General features: G+C 44.5%; 1 protein-coding gene across 1 annotated transcript; it reads right to left on the bottom strand.

Annotated features, from left to right (window-relative positions):
- Positions 1-2,433: 2,433 nt before the first annotated feature.
- MALL (mal, T cell differentiation protein like) lies at positions 2,434-23,158 on the bottom strand. Its single transcript, XM_035111092.3, has 4 exons — positions 22,990-23,158; positions 9,466-9,633; positions 6,901-7,041; positions 2,434-3,738 (listed from the first exon to the last, which is right to left on the bottom strand). Exons 1-4 carry the CDS (start codon positions 23,098-23,100, stop codon positions 3,676-3,678), a joined length of 483 nt encoding a protein of 160 aa, XP_034966983.1. The 5' UTR covers positions 23,101-23,158; the 3' UTR covers positions 2,434-3,675.
- Between the last annotated feature and the right edge of the window lie 205 nt (positions 23,159-23,363).

Raw genomic sequence — 23,363 nt, 5'->3', positions numbered from 1 at the left:
TGACTATTGACCATGCTGTCTGGGGCATTGGAGCCCAACAACCTATGAAGGGCACGGCACTAGCTATCCTGTTTAGGAGATGCTGGTAATGTTCTTTCCAGCACAGTGGAATAGCTCATTTGTCTTTTAGAAATGTGGTAGAAATGATTCTTCAACATCAACTTTGTTGGACTGGTCGTGTTGTGCAGGTGCCTGATGATCGTCTTCCAAAGCAACTACTCTATTCCGAACTTAAAAATGGAAAGCGTAATGCTGGTGGTCAACAAAAGAGGTTTAAAGACTCTCTCAAGGCAAATCTTTAAAAATGTAGTATAAACTCTGAAAACTGGGAAACACTGGCCTGCGAGCGCTTCAGTTGGAGAACAGCCTTTACCAAAGGTGTCATGGGCTTTGAAGAAGCACGGACTCAGGACGCAAGGGAGAAACGCGCTAAGAGGAAGGCACGCTTGGCAAACCTTCACCATGATCAACCCCCACCTGGAAACCGATGTCCCCACTGTGAATGGACGTGTGGATCCAGAATTTGCCTCCACAGTCACAGACTCACTGTTAAAACTGTGTTCATGGAAGACAATCTTACTCAGCTACGCCCAGAGGCGTCTTTACCATAGGGCCTAGTGGCGTGTTGCGCCAGGGGGCAGCGGCCTCTCGGGGGCGCTGGCAGGGAGCAACCAGCCACTAATCCCTATGGCTCTTCCACTGCCACCTCCACCTCTCTCTTGGCTGCACGAATCAGCGGGCTGCAGGAATCAGGTGGCGGGGGCGGACCATCCGAATCGGTCCCACTAGTTGTTTTGTCTGTTGTTTGAGTGGTGTTCTGAGCACTGCCCATTTTTCTTCTCTGAAATAGAGATTGATCTATTTTCTGATGCTCACAACAGTGGTTTGGATCTCCAGAGGTGGCCCCAGGCCCAAAAAAGAATGAGCACGCCTGCACGGATTGGAAGCACAGCTTAACCTTAGAGTTGGGGTGCTCCAAAAAAGTTCCCTCGGCTCGATATAAAGCCCTCCTGGATCTCAGAGGCAGACGTGTAGAAATAACTCCCAAACTTCTGTGTGTCTTCATTCTCCTCCTTTATCGAGAATCATGCAGATACCACCAGCAGAGATGGGGAATGGACAAATATGTCAATGTAGGTTTCTGTCAGTTTTTCATTTTTCCAAATCTTGAATTCAGTTCTTCACATTTAAGCAGAAATTCGCAAGTTGTTTTGTTTTTTTATATATATATAAAATCCTCACAAATTCACCAGCATTTTAGTGTGACTTTCTCTTTAAAAACAAAACTGTTTTTGTATGCAGTTTTGACTAATAGACACATTTTTGCAAGTGGGTTTCCCTAACATAATGTATTTGTGTATGTTACTTTCACTAATATATGAATATACATAGGGTTGCCAGACTAGAGGACAGGACTTCTGTGCCTTTAATTGCCCTGCTCTCTTTTGAAACAAAGGGTCCGCTGGTTTCTCTTTAGAGTCTGACAACCCTATCCAGAAAAACATCTACTTCTGCTTCATTGACTACACAAAAGCATTTGACTGTGTCGACCACAGCAAACTATGGCAAGTTCTTAAAGAAATGGGAGTGCCTGATCACCTCATCTGTTTCCTGAGAAATCAGCTTAAGCAGTATGTGGACCAAGAACTCCCAGAAGTGCAAGCTGGATTTCGAAGGGACAGAGGAACCAGAGACCAAATTGCAAACATGCGCTGGATTATGGAGAAAGCTAGAGAGTTCCAGAAATAGGGTTGCCAGGGTTGTTTAATTTCCAAGCAAAGGGTCTGCTGGTTTCTCTCTAAGGTTTCCAGACTCAAAAGAGAGCAGGGCAATTAAAGGCACAGAAGTCCTGTCCTCTATTGAGTCTGGCAACCCTATTTATACACACTTTCCCCTAATACATGTATTTCTGTACACATCTTCTGGTTGCGCGGATGTATCGCAAAATTCAGAGAGGGGCCATTTCAGATGGATAGCTGTGTTTTGGTTCTTGTATTTATTGAAGAACTTGCAAATCAGGTAGTTTCTCATTAAAACGCAAACAAAACTGAATTTCTTCCCCTTTTCTGGGAGTGACCCGTGGCTTACAGTACTTGTGTTTGGAAATATGTAATGGTCTAGATCAGGCATAGGCAACCTTGGCTCTCCAGATGTTTTGGAACTACAACTCCCAAGATCCCTGACCACTGGCCCCGTTAGCTAGGGATCATGGGAGTTGTAGTTCCAAAACATCTGGAGAGCCAAGGTTGCCTATGCCTGGTCTAGATGGATTCTTAGAATGTTCTGGCCCCCTAATGGACCCCACAAGCCTACAACCCTCACAGTTCTTCTGTGGCAGTTTAAAGTTCATGGCAAAACATGTACTTAATTACATCTTCTGCATCTGCATCTACATCTACTACATCTGCATCTACATACGCAGGAACACAGATATAGTGGGAGGCAGATCTCCAGTGAGATTTATTTTACAGCAACAGCAAAAGAAACACAAGTGAGCCAATCACAGAGAGAGAGAACAGTCAGCCATATTGTCCTAGCAAAAGGTAGTTCACTAATATAGCATTATAAAACGGAGAACAAAACTGTTTTATATATATATAAAAACCACACAGATTTACCAATAAGTTACTTCATGTTTCCCCATAAAAACAAACATTCTCTGTAATAACAAAGGACAGAAAAACCTTTAGCATATATCAGCAGTATTGAATGGGCAATTCACATGTTGCTCTTTGACCCAGCAATATCATTGTGACAGGATGACAACCCAGAGTTTATATTCATTCATCCCCTGAAGTAAATAAAATCTTTTGCCACTTGCAGGAACATTTTCAAAATATACGTCCCACAGGCATTTGATGAGGTAAAAATACCACGTGACAATACTACAGCATCTGAAAGTAACACATGAATCTTTCTTAATGGTCATCTGGACAACGGTATTCGTTTGTTTGTGGCGGTCATAGTCAGGCGAAACATTCCCCTGAGGGAATAGTTCTCAAACTGTTCTTCAGGGAAACTCTGGAATTGTCTGGAAGCTTCTCAAAGGAACCTAGTCAGAAAAATATAGTCTCAGACAAGCCTCCCTGAAAGACAGTTTGCCCGCTGCCACCCATGTTTCCTGTGACACGCAGAGGCGGGAGATTGTGAGACACATTTGAGAGCACATTTCTGAGTTTAAGCTGGGCAACGGTAGGGCTCCACAGACTCCAATGCCTCTTATGATGTGTGCCCACCTAGAAAATATTGCAGAATCCTCTGCGATGTGTCTGCTCTGGCTTCATCACCAGAGGAGTGGGTTTGGAAATCATACAAGTACTTTGAAGAAGACCCTCCCCCCCCCAAACACACACTGATTTAGAAAAATTGGTGTATTGTTTACACAGGTTTTCCAAGGCACAACTCTGGGGAACAGACCATGACTCTGGATAACTGTCATAATCAAGGATTGGGTGGTAATATTTCTACTGCAGTTTCTTACACAACACAGCTTGAGTGAAATGGCAGGTTGAAATAAAACCCAATATCTTTTTCACCTAAAATGAGAAGGCGCTGGGTGATGAACGGCCACAATTTCAACTGGGCTCTGTCCTTACGCAAATGTGGATTTGCTTTGGGACACGGATTCCATGTAGGGGAAATTAGGCCTTATGTTATATACGTTCCCGGCAGTTTTCACTGGTAGTAGTTGCTGAAGGCATGAAGAATATACAGCAGCGTGGTGACGAATGCAAAGAACTGAAAAAGAGAAAAAGGGAAGGAGAAGAGAGATGATTAGAGTATAACGCACATGGTTTTGCCCTCCCAGCTGCCCTGGGTCATTTTTTTCTGAGGAGAGGATATTGGAAGCATTTGTTGTTTTTCTGATAGTTTATCTCTCTTATATAAAGTAGATGGAAAGGGAGTGTGGTAGTCAGGCATCCAAAAGCATCACCTTTGATTCCCTGCGCTGGGAGAGGCTGGTGCAGCCTGACGTGGGCTAGATTCACCTTATCTATTTAATTAATGAAATTTGGAATACACCACTTGATTGCCAAAACCTCTAACCGGTTTACATAAAGCGTAAGATACACACTAAGATTATCTGTGAAAGACAGGAGCCAAGGGCAAGGTGACCTAAAAACGATTCAAAATATGAATAAAACCAATAGTTTAAAAACGCACATTATGAAATAAAGAAAGAAAACTACCTATTAAAGTGCACATCAGTTTCACGTATACAAGTCAGTTTACTTAAACAAAATGGATTTTAGCAAGTGCCAGAAATAATGCATATCAATGAGCAAGGGGTCCTAGAGTGGAGGTGAAAACACAGTGATAGATCAGTTCCTCACTGGGGAAGAACAGGCATTTTGTGGCACTTGTGAAAGTGCCACATCCGCAGATCGAAATGATTAAGGCCTCATGTCAAGGACTGAAGAGTGCTCTGGGGTGGCGTCATGGCTTTGCCATGATCAAACACACAAGTCCCCCAGCTCTAACTGGTCCTCCAAAATCCCACACAGGGCATCGTGGACTCAGAAGGCATGTCCTCATTGGCATGGCAACCAGGTCAGGAATCCCTTCCCTTTCTTATTTACAAACTGCGTGCTCCCCAAATTGCCTGCAGTTCTCCAGCCCTTGTCTCATAGGTAGCAAATCAAACTCTGGTGCTACATAGTTTGGGTAAGATTCCCAGGTATACCCTGAAGGCCAAAGCAACTTCACCAAAACAAAACTTCAAGTTTTCCTTTCTCTCACCACATTCAAATCTGCCTTCACCACACTACATAAGAACTTAATGTAGCTGCCTTATACTGAGTTAGACCATTGGTCCATTTAGGTTAGTACTGCCTCCACTGACTGGCAGCAGCTCCCCAGGGTTTCAGAATACCTGGAGTCTTTCCCAGCTCTCCCCGGAGAAGCTGAGGATTGAGCCTGGGAGCTTTTGCATGCGAAACACACATTCATATCTCGGAGCTACGGCCCTTTCCTACCTCAAATCCAAATGGCTACGGATGTCACATCCCACGAAAATGAAAGAGACACCCATAGTCAGCCCTGATTGCTCCAAGGCAAATGCTTAGATTCCAGCGGCAATGAAGGGCTGTGACTTTGGAGCCACTTGTCATCATAATTTCATGGGAACAACTAAGTAGGTGCAGCTATCAAATGTTTACCCACCAAAGTGTGTCATGCACTACCTGATTAGAATTAATTAGGAAATTAGGAAATTATGACAATGAACAAAAACAACCTATCAGATGAACATTGCATATTTATTAATTGAGCTAATCAGTGGGAAATGGATGCAATCTATTCTAATGTGATGAGGCATAAACAGCAAGGCACCAACAATTCGCCCCTTAAATCTTGAGTGGTATAAACTTTCTCCTAAACTCCTGTGGGTATCATCAAGACTCACTGAAATTTATTGTACTAAAACGGTGAGTCCTTCATACAAAGAAAATCAGAGAGTCTTTGGAGTATACACACAGGCTGCCTTTCCTCAATTTGCTAAACCACTGTTTAACATTACAGATGAGCCTGTGAGAGGCTTGGGCTAGCACATTTCTCCCTTCCCTCTTCTAGCGCAGAAACACCGGGAGCTCCTGCCTCCATTTGTGACTAACAACAGTATAAAGTGTGTTTAATCACAACGATGGTTTAGTAAAACTACCGCTTCATAAACCGTGGTTTGAAGATGCCTTGCTTTAGCCAATCATAGTTAAGGCTAACCATAGTTTCCCTGGCTTTGGATGTCATGATAACCAGTGGTTAGTCTACAATGGAAGAGGAAGTTTCTGAATCCTTCCTCATGGGTATGCAAAAGGGAGGAGTGCACAAGTTCAAGACTTGCACAGGCTCATTCTCCTAGCACTAAACCGTGGTTTAGCATTGCATACGAATATCATCACATTCTTCTGCCAAGTTTCAACTTGAAATTTACAATTCTCCCCCCCCCCCCAAAAAAAGTGAATGATGTACTGCCCCACCAAACTCAGCTCTGTTCCCAGCCAGCCTTGACCTTCTTACAGCCAGTCTGAGGGTGGCATTTTCTGTCAGCTTCCTGCTCCTTAGACTCAATGTCAGGAAGAACTCAGAAGGGAGGAGGATGGAGACAAAACCAGAATTAGTTGGCTCTGCTTGTCTTTGACTGGCTCCATCTACTGTTTGGGCTCCCTATATTCTGCCCTACCAGCTCCAATGGACATCAGCCACTGCTGGTTGGAAGAACTTGCAGGACAGCGGATGACCTGGGGAGCTGTAGAGAACGTACAGCAAAAATTGCACACACCATATTCTTTACATGGTGATTCAGGATTATCCTGGCAGATAAATTGACTTCGTTCAGTGCAAAAGATCACAGGTTGAACACCAAAGAATATTTGGTGAATATTTGGACAAAGAAGCAGTAAGTGGCGTCTCTGCCTTTGAAAGAACCAAAGTAAGGTAAAATGTGGTGGTCATTATATTAACAAAACAATTCACTGGGTATATAATCAACAGAAGCCCAATTGGACGGTGTTTATTACTGGTTGAAAGATACGCCCTTTCAGTTGGCAGAATATTTTGCAGCCTGTCAATAAGTGTCATGGTGATCCCACAAACTATTGCACTCATTTTACAGATGGGTTTCACCAAGGCTAAGACAGGTGTGGCCTTTGGCCATCTGGATGTTACTGAGTTACAGGTTCCATCAGCCCCAGCACTGCGTGGCCGCCGGCCAGGGATGGTGGGAGTTGTCGTTCAGCAACATCTGAAGGTTCCCCACACCTGGGCTAAGAGATATTAACACACAGCAACATGGTGAGTCCGCAGCAGAAGCAGGTTGACTTGAACTTGGCCTCTCCCTTGACCCCACATTCAAAAACATACCAAACCAAATTCACCTGGTGGAGAACATAAGAGTTATCTTACCGTAGCAGCAGCATTGAGCTGATAGTAGAGGGGCGAAATATCTGGGTTCACTATTTCTGTCTCTGAGCGGATCGTTGCATTGGCCTGAAGGACTGCAGCACTCATGTAAAGGATGCCAGTAGCTCCATGGTAAAGGCTATCCTAAAAAATAGAAGAAGAACAACAGGTTCGTGTCCAGATCAGGGCCTTTTAAAAAGTGAAAAGTTCAATTCTGCTGTCTATGCTATATACATTGTGCAGGTTTAGAAGATGCAGTATATTATTTGTCACGAGGAGAGGGTACAGGAACCAGCACCTCTCAGGTGGGTGCCATTGCCATTATAAGAGAATGAGAGAGGTGTTCATGGTGAGTTCCGACACCTCTTTTTTCTAGAAAAATAGCACTGGGGGGCGGCCCACCCATAAGGCAAGGTGAAGTGACTGCCTCAGATAAAAGGATCCACAGGGACAGCAGGGCCCGGTGCAGATCTTTATTCTGGCCTTGTTCTTGCTGTAGCTCTTCACCCACCCCTTCTTCCCTGTCAAGGAGGAGGTGCCATTTTGTGGTTCACCTCAACTGCCAAATTGACTTGGGTCAGCCCTGAGAGCTATGCTGGATGCTGGTGGTTTGCCCATAGCTGCCAAGTTCCCCCATATTCCCTGGGAAACCCCCGTTTTTCCAGCCGTTTCCCGCTGGCAGCCCAGATTTTTTAAAACCCCGTAAATCCCCCAGATTCTTACCGGCCCGGGGAGGCTCCTTCTGCGCATGTCTGGAGTCTCTGGACATGCGCAGAAGCGATTTCTGGTGCTGCGACCATTTTGGAAATGCACAGAGCATGCGTAGAAGCAACTTCCGGTGCTGCTCTGTCCAGTTCCAAAACAGCCGCAGCGCGACTTCCGGTGCCGATCCCAGATTTTTCAATCTGGGAGTTGGCACCTATGGCTTTGCCTAGGTCAGGGGTTCCAAACTCACCAGTAGCCCATGAGTTTCCTTCTTGTGGTTTAGGGCAGAAGTTGGCAACCTAAGGCCCATGGACTAGAAACAGCCCATGAGGGTCGCTTAACCGGCCCATGAGCTGCCCCCCAAACTGAGCCGCCCGCTCAGTGAGTCCCCGTGCGCTGCGCTAAACTGGCACAGCACAGCGCAGGGACTCTCTTCCACCACTCTGGAAATTGCTTCTGCGCAGGCGCAGTTTTCGGCATCTGGGCATGCGCAGAAGCTATTTCCAGCACTGCAGACATGTGCAGACACGATTTTCGGCGTCGCGCTGAGCTAGTCCGGCCTATGGAAGATTTCCACGGGAGTGATCTGGCCCATGCCCGGTAAGCCTTGCCAACCCCTGGTTTAGGGCATGCCTGTGCGTTTGTGGTTGGAGATGGGAGACGGCACACCCGTCTCATTAAAGCATTCATATTGATTTTTAATTGTAGTTTTACTGTTGCTCTCATTTCTTTACATTGTATTTCATTGCATTACTTATTTACATTCTGTGGAATTAAATGGCAATGCCGTGAAATACTATCTATAAGAAATCAAAGAATAAATTTTAAAAATGCAATTAAAGATCACGCAACATCTGGAACAGTGCATTACAACGGCTAAAACAAGCGCAAAATAATTACGTGGTGTGCCAAGACCTTCAACAATTGGGCTGGGGGGGGGAGTTTGGGAGCCACTGGCCTGGGTCACAGCCACACCAAATCTTTAAGGCACTCTGATACCACTTTAGCACTCATAGCTTCCCCCAAAATAATTCTGAGAACTGTAGTTTGTTATGGTTTTGGGGAGTGGTATCTCTGTAAAGGATTTCCTAATAACTTCAGTAGCCTTAACAAATTACATTTCCCAGGATTCTTTGGAGGAAGCTGTGACTATTAACATGGTATCAGAGGACTTTAAATGTGCGGTGTAACCTAGGAAAAGCTTCAGTGTCCGACATAATTCTGGTGGCAAACCCATCATGACTAGCAAGTTCCGGAGGGTGGCAACACAAGAATGGGCAGTGGTTCCCCATCTGTGGAAAGCTCCCCCCCCCCCCCGGGGAAGTTCGCCTTCATTATACACCTTCTATTTTTATTATGTATTTTGTGGTTTTATATCTTGATTTTATTCTGTGAACCGCCCTGAGACCCCCGGGTATAGGGCGGAGTATAAATTCAATAAATCAATAGCAAATAAATAAATAAAGAACATGGTGATATGATAGCCATGTTCAAATATATAAAAGGGTGTCATAAAGAAGAGGGTAAATGGTTGTTTTCTGCTGCTCCAGAGAAGCGGACACGGAGCAATGGATTCAAGCTACAAGAAAGAAGATTCCACCTAAACATTAGGAAGAACTTCCTGACAGCAAGAGCTGTTCAGCAGTGGAATCTGCTGCCAAGGAGTGTGGTGGAGTCTCCTTCTTTGGAGGTCTTTAAGCGGAGGCTTGACAGCCATCTGTCAGGAATGCTTTGACGGTGTTTCCTGCTTGGCAGGGAGTTGGACTGGATGGCCCTTGTGGTCTCTTCCAACTCTATGATTCTATGTTTTCTAAATTTGCATCCTATACATAGCCTAAACTCTGTGTGTGTCCCACCTCTTACCAGGATTCTCCAGGAGGCGAAGTTTTTGTGGAAGCCAAACAGGTAGGACATTAGAAGCATCAGCGAGATGATAAAGGAACTGAGGGAGACATACATGACCCATCCCTGCAGCAAAGGGAAGTACACCTTGGTAGCCGCTACGAGGATCCAGACCCAGCAGCCAAAGATCTGCAAAGACGGAGAAAGGAAGACACAATTATAAGCCTTGCTGTATCCATTTCATGCCACATCAGTCTGCTTCGGTTCTGTCTGTGTAGATTTGTTGGACTCCAACCCCCATCAGCCCAAGCGAACACGACCCGTCACTGGGGATTCTGGGAGTTGTAGTTTAAAACTACGGTAAGTAATAATAATAATAATAATAATAATTTATTATTTATACCCCGCCCATCTGGCCGGGTTCCCCCAGCCACTCTGGGCGGCTTCCAACAAAACAGAAATTCTAAAATACAGAAATCCATCAAACATTAAAATACAGAAATCCATCAAACATTAAAAGCTTCCCTAAACAGGGCTGCCTTGAGATGCCTTCTAAAGGTCTGGTAATTGTTGTTCTCTTTGACCTCTAGTGGGTGCATAAAATACTGGTGCATAAAATTATGCATGGTGCAGGAAAAGTGGGAATAGAGACATTTTCCTCATTCTCTCATAGGATTAGGACCCAGAGCCGTCCAAGGAACTTTAATGTTGAAAGATTCCGGACAGACAAAAGCCAGTGCTTCTTCACACAGCACTTAGTTAAATGGTGGAATTGGTTCCTACAACATGAAGTGGTGGCCACCAACTTGGATGGCTTTAAAGGAGAATTAGGAGGATAAAGCTATCAATGGCTTCAAGCTACAATGTGTATTGTTACAAAAACTGGGTGCCTCCCCTCTCTCTCTTCCAAGCAACGGAGTTCGAGGCACTCACCTGGGTCTGTGTTCCTTCGGAGAATTGAGACCCGGCGGAGACTGCCGTAGCTTTAAGAAATATGTCTTATTCACCTATGTACACCTTCAGTCTGCATGGGGGGTTGGGTGTCCCAGATCTTACAGAATGGTCCTCTGTGGCTTGTCCCCCACAGCGGCGCAGCCCTGGAATCTAAGGCATTTCTCCCAGCCAGCCTTCAGCCAGCCTGTCCAAGATGGATCCCAATCTATCCTCTTTCCCTCCTTCTTCCCAGCAACCCTTGCTCAGGACTCTATTTCTATCGCCTCACACCCAATTACCCAGGCAACCTTCCAACCCCTCCAGTCTTTGTTCACACCTCAGGGCAAGGGGGAGAGCACTTATCTTCCATTGCCAATGGCCCTCAATGGCCCTGTATTGCTTCTTAATGGCCCTGGCTTGGAGGTCATTTTGCATACTGGTAGGCTAGCCCAGGAATTCCTCTGCAGCTTGTATTTCTCCCTTCACGTCCCAAATCACCACAATCCTACCATTTATTAATTTCTAGGGTTTAGGAGTCCCCCTCCAAATTCATAACAGTATGTTGCTCTAGCTGTGCTGGTTGGTGCCTCTGAAAACCAGTTGCTAGAAATGGCAAGCACTCACTCTTCTGGGCTTCTCATGAGCATCTACTTGGTCACTGTGAGACTAGGATACAGATGGTATTTAACACCCACCAGATTGACAAAAATGTCTTAAAAAGAAAAGGGTTTATGTTGGAAGTGTAAGGAAAATGAGGGATCCTTTTTCCACATGTGGTGGCCCTATAAAGTAATTAAGGAATATCGGGAAACTATATATAATTAATTTAAATATATATATTTTTAAAAAATAAAACTTTCCCAAAACACCTGAGATTTTCCTCTTGGGTATGGTAATAATGGAGGACCCCCCCAAAAGAAAATAGTTTATTACTATATTTATAATATAGTAATCACTGGCGTATAGTAATAAATATACATTTATTACTATACACCAGTGATGGCCAAACTTGGCCCTCCAGCTATTTTGGGACTACAGTTCCCATCATCCCTGACCACTGGTCCTGTTAGCTAGGGATGATGGGAGTTGTAGTCCCAAAACAGCTGGACAGCCAAGTTTGGACATCACTGCTGTACGCCATGGCTGCAGCTAGAACATTATTGACACAAAGGTGAAGAACAAGCATGGTACCCATTAAGGAAGAATGGCAGTGTAAAATGTTCGAATAGGCTGAACCGGCTGGTCTGACAAACAGGATAAGAGAAAACGAAGATAAGGAATTCAAGGAGGAATGGATAATGTTTATTGACTATTTTAAGAACCAGTATAAACAAATACGTAGCTTAACAGGTCTCAAGTAAATCCAGCAGAGTTGAAATGGATAAGAGTTTTTAATAGATAACAAATTGGATGATTAAATAGATGTGGATTATGCGGAGTAGTAGAAAAGCAAACCAACCAGGAAAAGGGTGGAAGGGAAGTCAGATGGTATGTGTATACATGCTGTATTTGGTATGAAGTTGTAAGTGGGACAGGGAGAGGGGAGGGGAGGGGGATTAAGCAAGCTCTCTGTTCCTGTTTTTGAAAATGCAAATAAAAAAATAAACAGGGGAAAATGATACTAGGATACTGAACCAAATAGACCAGCAAGGTTCTTCTAATGCCGTCCAGCAACATCTTTAGGACAGTGGGTTGGCCACCCATATTCTAAACAGAGTGCAGGAAGTGAGACTGGAGTGCACACCTAGCAGTTGCGAAACCCTCTCTCATTCTTCATAAGGTCAACGGCAGGTTAGTTTCTGCTTGATCGCTTTATAAGCAACCTTGAAATATTAGATTTTACCCATCTGTCGAACAGTAGCAAACAGGGGGAATGATTAAAAAAATGAAATAAAGAAGAGCTTTGTGAGAAAAGTTCCTCAAAATCACTGTATGCTTCGATTCAAAAGATCATTACGGATGTTTCTCATATTATCTCTACAATTATAAAGTAAAAATCCATTTCACAGTGTACAGGACAGAGCTGCCCACTCCGAATTAGCATTTTGAAATTAGCAGTGCAGCCCACCAGCCAAGTACTGTGTGCAAAAATGCATGTAGTAGGGTCATGAAATGCACACATCTGTGAAAAGGCATTATATTAAGGGGAAATTGCTTTGCAAAAATGAGTTTTGGGCAAAAGCGCATGCAAAAATGTTCAGATTGGGAGAATTTTTGCACCAAAATGCTGGTGAATCTTCACAAGGACTTTAAAAAAAATCACAAGCTGATATGGAGAACTGAGGCCTGAGAAGAAGGAAAGAAACTGAGAGGAAGCAAAATGGACTGATTTGCCCACTTTCAGTTGGAAGGGAAGAGAAAGATCTTCCACTGATTAAAAGTGTTGTGCAAGCTCTCTGGGTTGCAACTGGGCTGAAGAGTCCTTCTCATCTGAGACAAGGAGTGGTGTACCCACCCAGTTATTCAGATCAGAGCTGCTGGGACGTATCCTTAGCTATTGCTTTTCAGGCAATTGCCTGGCAATTTTGCCAAGAGCTGAACCTTGCGCTGTTAAGGACTGCCAGGAGCGAGCCAGCAGTAAATCACACTGTGCAAGTTGGAATTAACTCTTTATTAGCAAAAATATGATCTGCACAGACCTAATGAGCAAGGCAACTCATCTCCGGCAAGTCTTGCCCCCATGAAGCAGTTGCTGAGACTGAAGGTCCCCGCCTCCCCATAGTCCCCTCCTCTCCAGGGTTTCCCCCAAGCATTTGGAGACTGCGTCTGCGTGAATCTAACCTCTCCTCCATCCTTTTCATGCCTCCTCTGGTTCTGCGAGACCAAGGGGGATGGGAGCTTGTCGCAGCAGGAGTGGGAGACACCCATACAATCCAGACTCATCTCTGCCTCTTGGCCTCCCTCCTCTCCTGCTTCAGTTTCTGTCCCTGATTCTGGACGTCGCTCTGTCACAGCCTCTTCCTGCTCACTAAACCCTGTTACCTCCTCAGCTTCTGGCACTTCCTCCCCCCCCCCCAGTTTTTCCCCTCCGCCCACTCATCATTGTCCCACCACCACTCCCCAGATTTGAGCCGCCTTCCTTCGGGGGTTCCCAAGCTGGTTACTCGCACCATTCCTCTGCATCCAGTCAGTCCATGGAAATTTCTTAGCCGATATCATTAATATGAACCTACTGTCAACTCACAAAGGACAACTGTGCCTTCCCCACAAAACTGTCTTGGACCGACCAGTCGCCCATCTCTGCACTGTGTGACTGCCTCATTAACTACAAACTCCCAGCAGTGGTGTTCTCTTCTCTCAGGCCTTGTTACTAAGGCAACACATGCCCTCAAACTCTGTGATCCTGATTCTTTTCACTGTGTCTTCACCCTGGGCTCCACACCCAGCCTCCCTTTCTTCCTCTCTCAGCTCTTTTCAAGGTCTCCACCCAGGAGTCATTGAACTTGATTCTTGGGAGTACATTGCAGCTATTTTTTTCTGATGGACAAACAGAGGCTTGCAAACAAATCTAGAAAACAACAACCACACATCCTTATTCAAAAGCAACATAGGGTCCTGTGGCACCTTAAAGACTAGCAAATGTGTTTGCTTTTGGTTTGTTAACTGGGAACTGTAGCTCTATGAAGGGTGAACTACAGTTCTTGAGAGTCTTTGGGGGAGGGGGTGTTTTAAATGTATGGGGACCCACTGAAAATAATGGACATAGGTAACCTGGGTCTATTGATTTTAATGGGTCCGTTCTTAGCAAAAAAATTAATTGACTACAACCTCGTTGTACATGTGACCTTGGTCATTTTTGCCACACACAAAAAGAGCATGGCTTTCCCCCTGAAAACTTTCGTTCTTGGCTCTCTTAGTAACTTAATAAACACCCAGAAATAGTCATTGAAAGAAGGATTAGTACATTAGGGCAGACATAGGCAAAGTCAGCCCTCCAGATGTTTTGGGACTACAACTCCCATCGTCTCTGACCACTGGTCCTGTTAGCTAGGGATGATGGGAGTTGTAGTCCCAAAACATCTGGAGGGCCGACTTTGCCTATGCCTGCATTAGGGGAATTCTCCGTGCAAATTGGCACAAATATGATTTTGAGTTAAGACGTTTTATTTATTTTGCTTTGTGAATAAAGCTACTGTTGACTTCTCTGTGGGTGAAGAAACATATAACATTTATAGAGCAATGGAGCTGCCCTGGAATGGGGTCTCCCTCTGGCCAGTTTAAAGCTGTAGTCCTAGGCACCTTTGCTTGGGCATTAAGTCCCACTGAACACAACACAACCGACTTCTGACTGGACCTGCATAGGATTGCACTGTGGATGTACCTATTCCTCTCCAGAATTGACTTTGCAAGGGTGTTCTGTGTGATCTGTAGATCTGCAGCAGAAGACCTGTATGGGCACTGATGAACTATGTCCCTATGATGTCACCAACAAACCATTCCACTTTCCACTAAGGCTTTGCATTTCAAAAAGTTTCATTAGACAAATAAAGAAATAATGCAATGGACAGGTGAATAAATTCTTTAACGTTCAGCCTTCTTTTATTAAAAAATCATTTTTTAAAAAAACAATAATGGTGGGCAGCCTTCCTGAAGCATGTAGAAGGGGCAAGATTGACCACCAAGCCAGCACCAAGATCTGTCTCGTTTCCATTTGAAAGCTAGGAGGAAGGTGGCTTCACCTCATGGCTCAAGGGTGTAGAATCATAGAATCATAGAGTTGGAAGAGACCACGAGGGCATCCAGTCCAACCCCCTGCCAAGCAGGAAACACCGTCAAAGCATTCTTGACATATGGCTGTCAAGCCTCTGCTTAAAGACCTCCAAAGAAGGAGACTCCACCACACTCCTTGGTAGAAAATTCCACTGCCGAACAGTGGAATTGAACAGTGGAATGTACTCTCTCTCTCTCTCTCTCGTCACATCTTTCTGCACCCATCCTAGATGCTCTTCAGAAGATTGATTGTTTTTCTGCTTCCCCACATTCCCTACATTGGCATAAAGCTACCTGCAGCCAGCCAGCCGCTCTGCTATAAGATGAGAACTGCTGATAAAAGGAGCAGGATGCAAACCCGATATTCTACTCATCCGCTCGAATGGCTTCATGGCATAGACCATGACCGTGTTGTGCCATGAGCTTAATGCCGAGTAGCAAAGTTTCCATTCACTATTTGGGTTTGGGCATCTTACACTGTAAATGAAGTGAGTGACAACATCTGCAAGCATAGGAGCTAAGTGTGTACTTCACAGCATTCAGAGAAACTCTGGAGGGGAGCAGGGTGTTTATACACAGGATAGATCAGGCATTTTATACCCTCAGTTCCATAGGGAATGGGCTATGATTCTGTGAGTTCAATCTCTGACATTTCTAGAGTGAGCTGAAAAAGGTCCCTGACCAAAACTTTGGAGAGCTACCGTAAATCAACATAGACAATATACTGAGCAAAATGGACCAATGACCTGTCTTGGTAGATTCCAGTGTTCTGGCTGGGTTGGCAACAACCACCCAAATAGATCATGGTGCTACAGATCCATAGATAGGATCCCCTGCAGTTTTTAAAAACTAATAACACCAACAAGTGTTGGGCTGTTGGATTGGGAGCACGGCAATGGGGAAGGACAATTTAATCCCCATGTCAAAAAAAAAAGATGCTATTTACGGTGTGGGGCAAAATGTACAGGTAAAATATGTACACCTGTGAAGCCTAATTCAGGGGACAGATATTGGCACAGAGAGAAAATAAAAAATAAAATAAACACCTGTGTTTATATATAGGGCATACTTCATATGATTTGTTCAAACATTTCATTATGAACAGGCAATGAGTCTTCTGGATCATTAATTCTTCAAGAAGAACCTAGCCCCACAATTCTCTTTGGATGTCAGTTCCTGCATACCAACTTGAGCAGCCGCTATAAATATGCACATATTTCACAAAGGTGTTCCCAGAGACCTACCCTGAGCCAGAGCTACCATTTCAGTGACAACAAGGGGTGGGGCTGGGGGGAATCTGGCATTGAGCTTTTCATATCCTCTAACAGGTATATCTCTTAGCTTCTGCTCCCTCAGACCTACACTCCCCACTGAGGGCTTATGAGGAAGGATCGCTTTCAAGAGAGGCACAGACCCACCCTTGTTGAGAAGCAACCAGACAGGTTCTCAAGGGTGGGTCACGCAGAGGTAAAAAACCAGGCTTTCCGTTTTAAAACAAAAAATCAAACTCCGGCTTAGCTTCTAAGCAAGCATCTGTGAATGGAAGGGCTCCTTCCATTCACAGATGGGGCCAAGATCCAGCGGCAGGGAGAGGGGGCAGAACGGTGGAGGCAAATTTCACCAATTCCCTCTTTTGCCTGCAGGCATCTGTACCCTCTTCCATACTTCTCAGGAAGGTCCCCAAAACCTCCCAGGCACATTTTAGTGGGGGAGGATCAATAGACTACAGAGGAAAGGGAGAATTGGTGGACTTTGCCTCCATTGGTGTGACCACCTTGCAGGTAGCATTCTGCTCAGAGGATGTTTCCACTAGCAGAATCCTAATTATCTAAGCCCATGGGATTAAAGTCAGAAGCTCGCTGCTTCGATCTTGTGGCAGGGTTGTGTACAATTTTTTAAAGTGTCTTTACCTAAAATGTTATTTTGCTTATAAAATTTAGGATCTTTCTTTGAGAAAAGTACTGTGGTCTGCATGAAATGAAAAATACAGAGAGAGATACTCTTTTGTACTAAAGGCATAAACTAGTGCAGATCCTCCTTGCACAAGCCCCACTGATGTTTACAAGGAGCTGCACAAGAGGAATGCTTTTCAGTGAGACTCGACTGGATTTAACTTTCTCAGTTGCAACCACCACATTCTATTACGGTTCATAAGAACATAACAGAAAGGCCAAAGGCCCATCTAATCCAACTTATTTCCTTAAAAAGGCAAAGAGATGCCCCTGAGAAGCTCACAAGCAAGGCATGAAAGCCCCCAAAGGCTGCGGAACACTCTCCCTGCACCTCTGAACTCTCTCCCCAGGTGAGTGCAATAGTGGGTGGGATTGCCAACATTTGTTCCCCTGGACGCTAGTCACGTTAATTTTTTTAGGCCAAGCACGTAAGGCTGAATTCGTGCAAGTTAAATGTATGGGCACCGGTGCTGAAGAAAGGGAAATTGACCAATTCTATGAAGACCTACAACACCTTCTAGAAATGACACCAAAGAAGGATGTTCTTCTCATTACAGGGGATTGGAATGCTAAAGTAGGGAATCAAGAGATAAAAGGAACAACTGGCAAGTTTGGCCTTGGAGTTCAAAATGAAGCAGGGCAAAGGCTAATAGAGTTCTGTCAAGAGAACAAGCTGGTCATCACAAACACTCTCTTCCAACAACACAAGAGACGACTCTACACATGGATATCACCAAATGGGCAGCATCGAAATCAGATTGATTATATTCTCTGCAGCCAAAGATGGAGAAGCTCTATACAGTCAGCAAAAACAAGACCTGGAGCTGACTGTAACTCAGATCATCAGCTTCTTATAGCAAAATTCCAGCTTAAACTGAAGAAAGTAGGAAAAACCACTGGGCCAGTAAGATACAATCTGAATCAAATCCCTTATGAATACACAGTGGAAGTGAGGAACAGGTTTAAGGATTTAGATTTGGTGGACAGAGTGCCTGAAGAACTATGGATGGAGGCTCGTAACATTATACAGGAGGCAGCAACGAAAACCATCCCAAGGAAAAGGAAATGCAAGAAAGCAAAATGGCTGTCCAACGAGGCCTTACAAATAGCGGAGGAGAGGAGGCAAGCAAAATGCAAGGGAGATAGGGAAAGATACAGGAAACTGAATGCAGATTTCCAAAAAACAGCAAGGAGAGACAAGAGGGTCTTCTTAAATGAGCAATGCAAAGAAATAGAGGAAAACAATAGAATGGGGAAAACCAGAGATCTGTTCAAGAAAATTGGAGATATGAAAGGAACATTTCGTACAAAGATTACCATAATCAAGGACAAAAGTGGTAAGGACCTAACAGAAGCAGAAGACATCAAGAAGAGGTGGCAAGAATACACAGAGGAATTATACCAGAAAGATATGGAGGTCTCGTACACCCCAGGTAGTGTGGTTGCTGACCTTGAGCCAGACATCTTGGAGAGTGAAGTCAAATGGGCCTTAGAAAGCACTGCTAATAACAAGGCCAGGGGAAGTGATGATATTCCAGCTGAACTATTTAAAATTTTAAAAGATGATGCTGTTAAGGTGCTACACCCAATATGCCAGCAAGTTTGGAAAACTCAGCAATGGCCAGAGGATTGGAGAAGATCAGTCTACATCCCAATTCCAAAGAAGGGCAGTGCCAAAGAATGCTCCAACTACCGCACAATTGCCCTCATTTCACACGCTAGCAAGGTTATGCTTAAAATTCTACAAGGCAGGCTTAGGCAGTATGTGGACCGAGAACTCCCAGAAGTGCAAGCTGGATTTCGAAAGGGCAGAGGAACCAGAGACCAAATAGCAAACATGCGCTGGATTATGGAGAAAGCTAGAGAGTTCCAGAAAAACGTCTACTTCTGCTTCATTGACTATGCAAAAGCCTTTGACTGTGTCGACCACAGCAAACTATGGCAAGTTCTTAAAGAAATGGGAGTGCCTGATCACCTCATCTGTCTCCTGAGAAATCTCTATGTGGGACAAGAAGCTACAGTTAGAACTGGATATGGAACAACTGATTGGTTCAAAATTGGGAAAGGAGTACGACAAGGTTGTATATTGTCTCCCTGCTTATTTAACTTATATGCAGAATTCATCATGCGAAAGGCTGGACTAGATGAATCCCAAGCAGGAATTAAGATTGCCGGAAGAAATATCAACAACCTCAGATATGCAGATGACACAACCTTGATGGCAGAAAGTGAGGAGGAATTAAAGAACCTTTTAATGAGGGTGAAAGAGGAGAGCGCAAAATATGGTCTGAAGCTCAACATCAAAAAAACCAAGATCATGGCCACTGGTCCCATCACCTCCTGGCAAATAGAAGGGGAAGAAATGGAGGCAGTGAGAGATTTTACTTTCTTGGGTTCCTTGATCACTGCAGATGGTGACAGCAGTCACGAAATTAAAAGACGCCTGCTTCTTGGGAGAAAAGCAATGACAAACCTAGACAGCATCTTAAAAAGCAGAGACATCACCTTGCCGACAAAGGTCCGTATAGTTAAAGCTATGGTTTTCCCAATAGTGATGTATGGAAGTGAGAGCTGGACCATCAAGAAGGCTGATCGCCGAAGAATTGATGCTTTTGAATTATGGTGCTGGAGGAGACTCTTGAGAGTCCCATGGACTGCTAGAAGATCAAACCTATCCATTCTTAAGGAAATCAGCCCTGAGTGCTCCCTGGAAGGACAGATCGTGAAGCTGAGGCTCCAATACTTTGGCCACCTCATGAGAAGAGAAGAATCCTTGGAAAAGACCCTGATGTTGGGAAAGATTGAGGGCACTAGGAGAAGGGGACGACAGAGGACAAGATGGTTGGACAGTGTTCTCGAAGCTACGAACATGAGTTTGACCAAACTACGGGAGGCAGTGGAAGACAGGAGTGCCTGGCGTGCTATGGTCCATGGGGTCACGAAGAGTCGGACACGACTAAACGACTAAACAACAACAAAAAATGTATGGGCAACTGCACCACAGATGTTCCTGAGTTGAATCATAGAATCATAGAATCAGAGTTGGAAGAGACCACAAGGGCCATCCAGTCCAACCCCCTGCCAAGCAGGAAACGCCACCAAAGCATTCTTGACATATGCCTGTCAAGCCTCTGCTTAAAGACCTCCAAAGAAGGAGACTCCACCACACTCCTTGGTAGCAAATTCCACTGCCGAACAGCTCTTACTGTCAGGAAGTTCTTCCTAATGTTTGGTTATTGTTTGTTTGTTTTTGTCCTTTTATTGCACTATATCGCAAGGGAGGCCCTCCAGATGCACTAGCCACTGGGGAAGCACTGCAAAACATCTAATAAAGCAGAATGATGTGTGGACAAGTCCAGTATAAATCCACCACTAATGCATGAACATTTCATCAATAGCATGTTGCAGTAGGTAAAGTAGACACCTGCAACAAAACCCCTGTCTGGAGGGCCCCACTACAGTAGGTCACCTTTCTGTGTTCCTAATCTGATAGACCTTTGCCATTTGGATCCATTAGTCTGCACAATCTTCCAAACAAAGAAGTCAAAACTTTTTGTGGTGCACAGAATTTCCCTGACAGTTCTGGTATGAACACTGCCCATTTCGCAGAGTATAAAAAGGGTTGCGGAGGAAAACAAAGCTCCAAGGCTTTGCCACTTTCCCCCCCCATGCCTGTTAGCAGCCGCTGTCCCTCTGATCTGCCCCCACCTCGATGTCACCCTTTTAACTGAAAATGCATTGCCTGCCACACTCCTTAATGGGGCATTCCAAAACCATTAGGTAAGTAAGGTGTGTCAGTCATATCACAGGAGCGCTGGCTTTCCATTTCCCAGCGCGGAGATTTCTTCTTGCGAAGTCTTTGTCATCAGTACCATTGAGGCATTTATTGGAATTTGCTGAATTTGTGATGAAGGCAACCTTCGCTCAAGAGGCCCTTCACTTATCAGAGGCAAAGTCCAACAGCATTAAAGTCCACACGTCATAAAGCTCACGGGGAACGCAAATGCAGCTCTTGAGTTGCTCTGCCGTGTTTTCCATATCATGGGCTCATACCCCAAAGGATGCTGACTTGAAAGGAAACTCTTGGAATCAACAGATTAACCTCCAGATAAATGTGCATGAGAATATGTTTGGGGATGGGTGGTAGTGCAGCAGATTTTGCACCTCTCTGCTTTGTATGTCAGCCAGCAGAACTCTGCCCCGAAAGTTGCCGTTACTTAAATCTGCCTGACTTTCTTGGGCTCCTTGATCACTGCAGATGGTGACAGCAGTCACGAAATTAAAAGACGCCTGCTTCTTGGGAGAAAAGCAATGACAAACCTAGACAACATCTTAAAAAGCAGAGACATCACCTTGCCTACAAAGGTCCATATAGTTAAAGCTATGGTTTTCCCAGTAGTGATGTATGGAAGTGAGAGCTGGACCATAAAGAAGGCTGATCGACGAATAATCAATGCTTTTGAATTATGGTGCTGGAGGAGACTCTTGAGAGTCCCATGGACTGCAAGAAGATCAAACCTATCCATTCTGAAGGAAATCAGTCCTGAGTGCTCACTGGAAGGACAGATTGTGAAGCTGAGGCTCCAATACTTTGGCCACCTCATGAGAAGAGAAGACTCCCTGGAAAAGACCCTGATGTTGGGAAAGATTGAGGGCACAAGGAGAAGGGGACGACAGAGATGGTTGGACAGTGTTCTCGAAGCTACGAACATGAGTTTGACCAAACTGCGGGAGGCAGTGGAAGACAGGAGTGCCTGGCGTGCTCTGGTCCATGGGGTCACGAAGAGTCGGACACGACTAAACGACTAAACAACAACAACAAATCTGCCTGCTCCTCTCACCTGTATCAATCAACAGCTTCATTACCATGTGACCCCAAAATTCTGGATCCCCCTGCAACCTGATGCCAAAGTGCCAGTCTCCAAACCAAGTAATTGACACAGAAAATCAGAGTCACAATTTTAATGCCAAAAAAACCTAACCTAACACTTTCAAAACACCATTGTTCTCTTCTCTTGCTCAAAATGACCCAGTTCTGTTCCTTTTGCCTCACATAGGCAAGTGAGCAATACTACCAAACTAATCCTGGTTCCACTTTCTGTACTGTACTGCGGTACCTCTTGAGCTCCTTTCTGACAAAGAGGACAAGAGACATACAGGCAAGGTGCTATGCTCGCAGTTGTTGGAAGATCACTGATCTAAACTGGCTCTCACCAACCTGGCGTCTTCCACTGCACCTGCGTACTTTCCAGGGAGTTGTGAGTTTCCTGCATCCTCCCTTAAGGGTCCCATCTTTTGAGTCCCCACCCTTTTCAAAAGCCCCAATTCTTGGGATCTTTGCCATCCAGGTTTTATCCCAACAGATTGCAACATCAATATCCTTGGATTAAATTGGAATAGGTGCCCCAAAAATATTTCAAAGGCTTAAAATAATTTCAGGACACATCCCACTGAAAGCAACAGTGATGCAGATGGATAGTAATCAGATCGTCACGCTGGTGCAAATTCAGATCCGCAGCAGCTTTAAGCTTGCATTCCCTGATCCAGTATGTGAGATGTGCACGGAGACGTTTTGATGTGCAATGATAATAATAATAATAATAATAATAATAATAATAATAATAATAATAAATAATAATAATTTTTTATTTATACCCCGCCCTCCCCAGTCAGAACCGGGCTCAGGGTGGCTCACACCAATAAAATTACAATAAAACATAAAAAGCAATTAATTAAAATACAGATTAAAATGGATTTCCTTTTGTGGATTGTGTGTGTGTGTGTGTGTGTGTGTGTGTGTGTGTGTGTGTGTGTGTGTACCTGCATATTTCATGCCCATGTCAGAAGCCAAGACTCCCGGCCATGCATAAATGCTACGAGGAGCATACATGAACAGTATTATACTTTATGGAATAAAATAACTAGAATTAAAGGAAGTCGTTTGACTTACCAGCTCTGGCAGAATCAAGGCATACGGTATGGTTCTGAAAACATCCACTCCAGAAGGAATATTTTCAGACGCTGTGCCGACGGGAGCTTGTCCTGAAGTTTTGGTATCCATTTCTGTACAGGCTGAATAGCTGTAGTTAGTACAGCTCCGCTACACTCAAGTTATCTCTGAGGCTCTGCTTGCAAGCAAAGCTTAAAATAGTATCCACAGACACACCCAACTGGACGTCAAAGGTGAAGCCTGTTCCAGCTTGGCAGGTAGCTCCACTCATCACTGCAGAAGAATCATCAACTATTCTAAGGTTAATAAAGCTGATCAGGAAGGGCTTGGCGATCATATGCCCTACTGGAAAAGAGAGAGAGGAAGCGGCAACA

This window comes from Zootoca vivipara, chromosome 3 (genome assembly GCF_965207765.1).
Source record: "Zootoca vivipara chromosome 3, rZooViv2.hap1.1, whole genome shotgun sequence".
Taxonomy (NCBI): domain Eukaryota; kingdom Metazoa; phylum Chordata; class Lepidosauria; order Squamata; family Lacertidae; genus Zootoca; species Zootoca vivipara.
The sequence above is the reverse complement of the archived record's forward strand: the minus strand, read 5'-3'. Positions and strand labels throughout refer to the sequence as shown.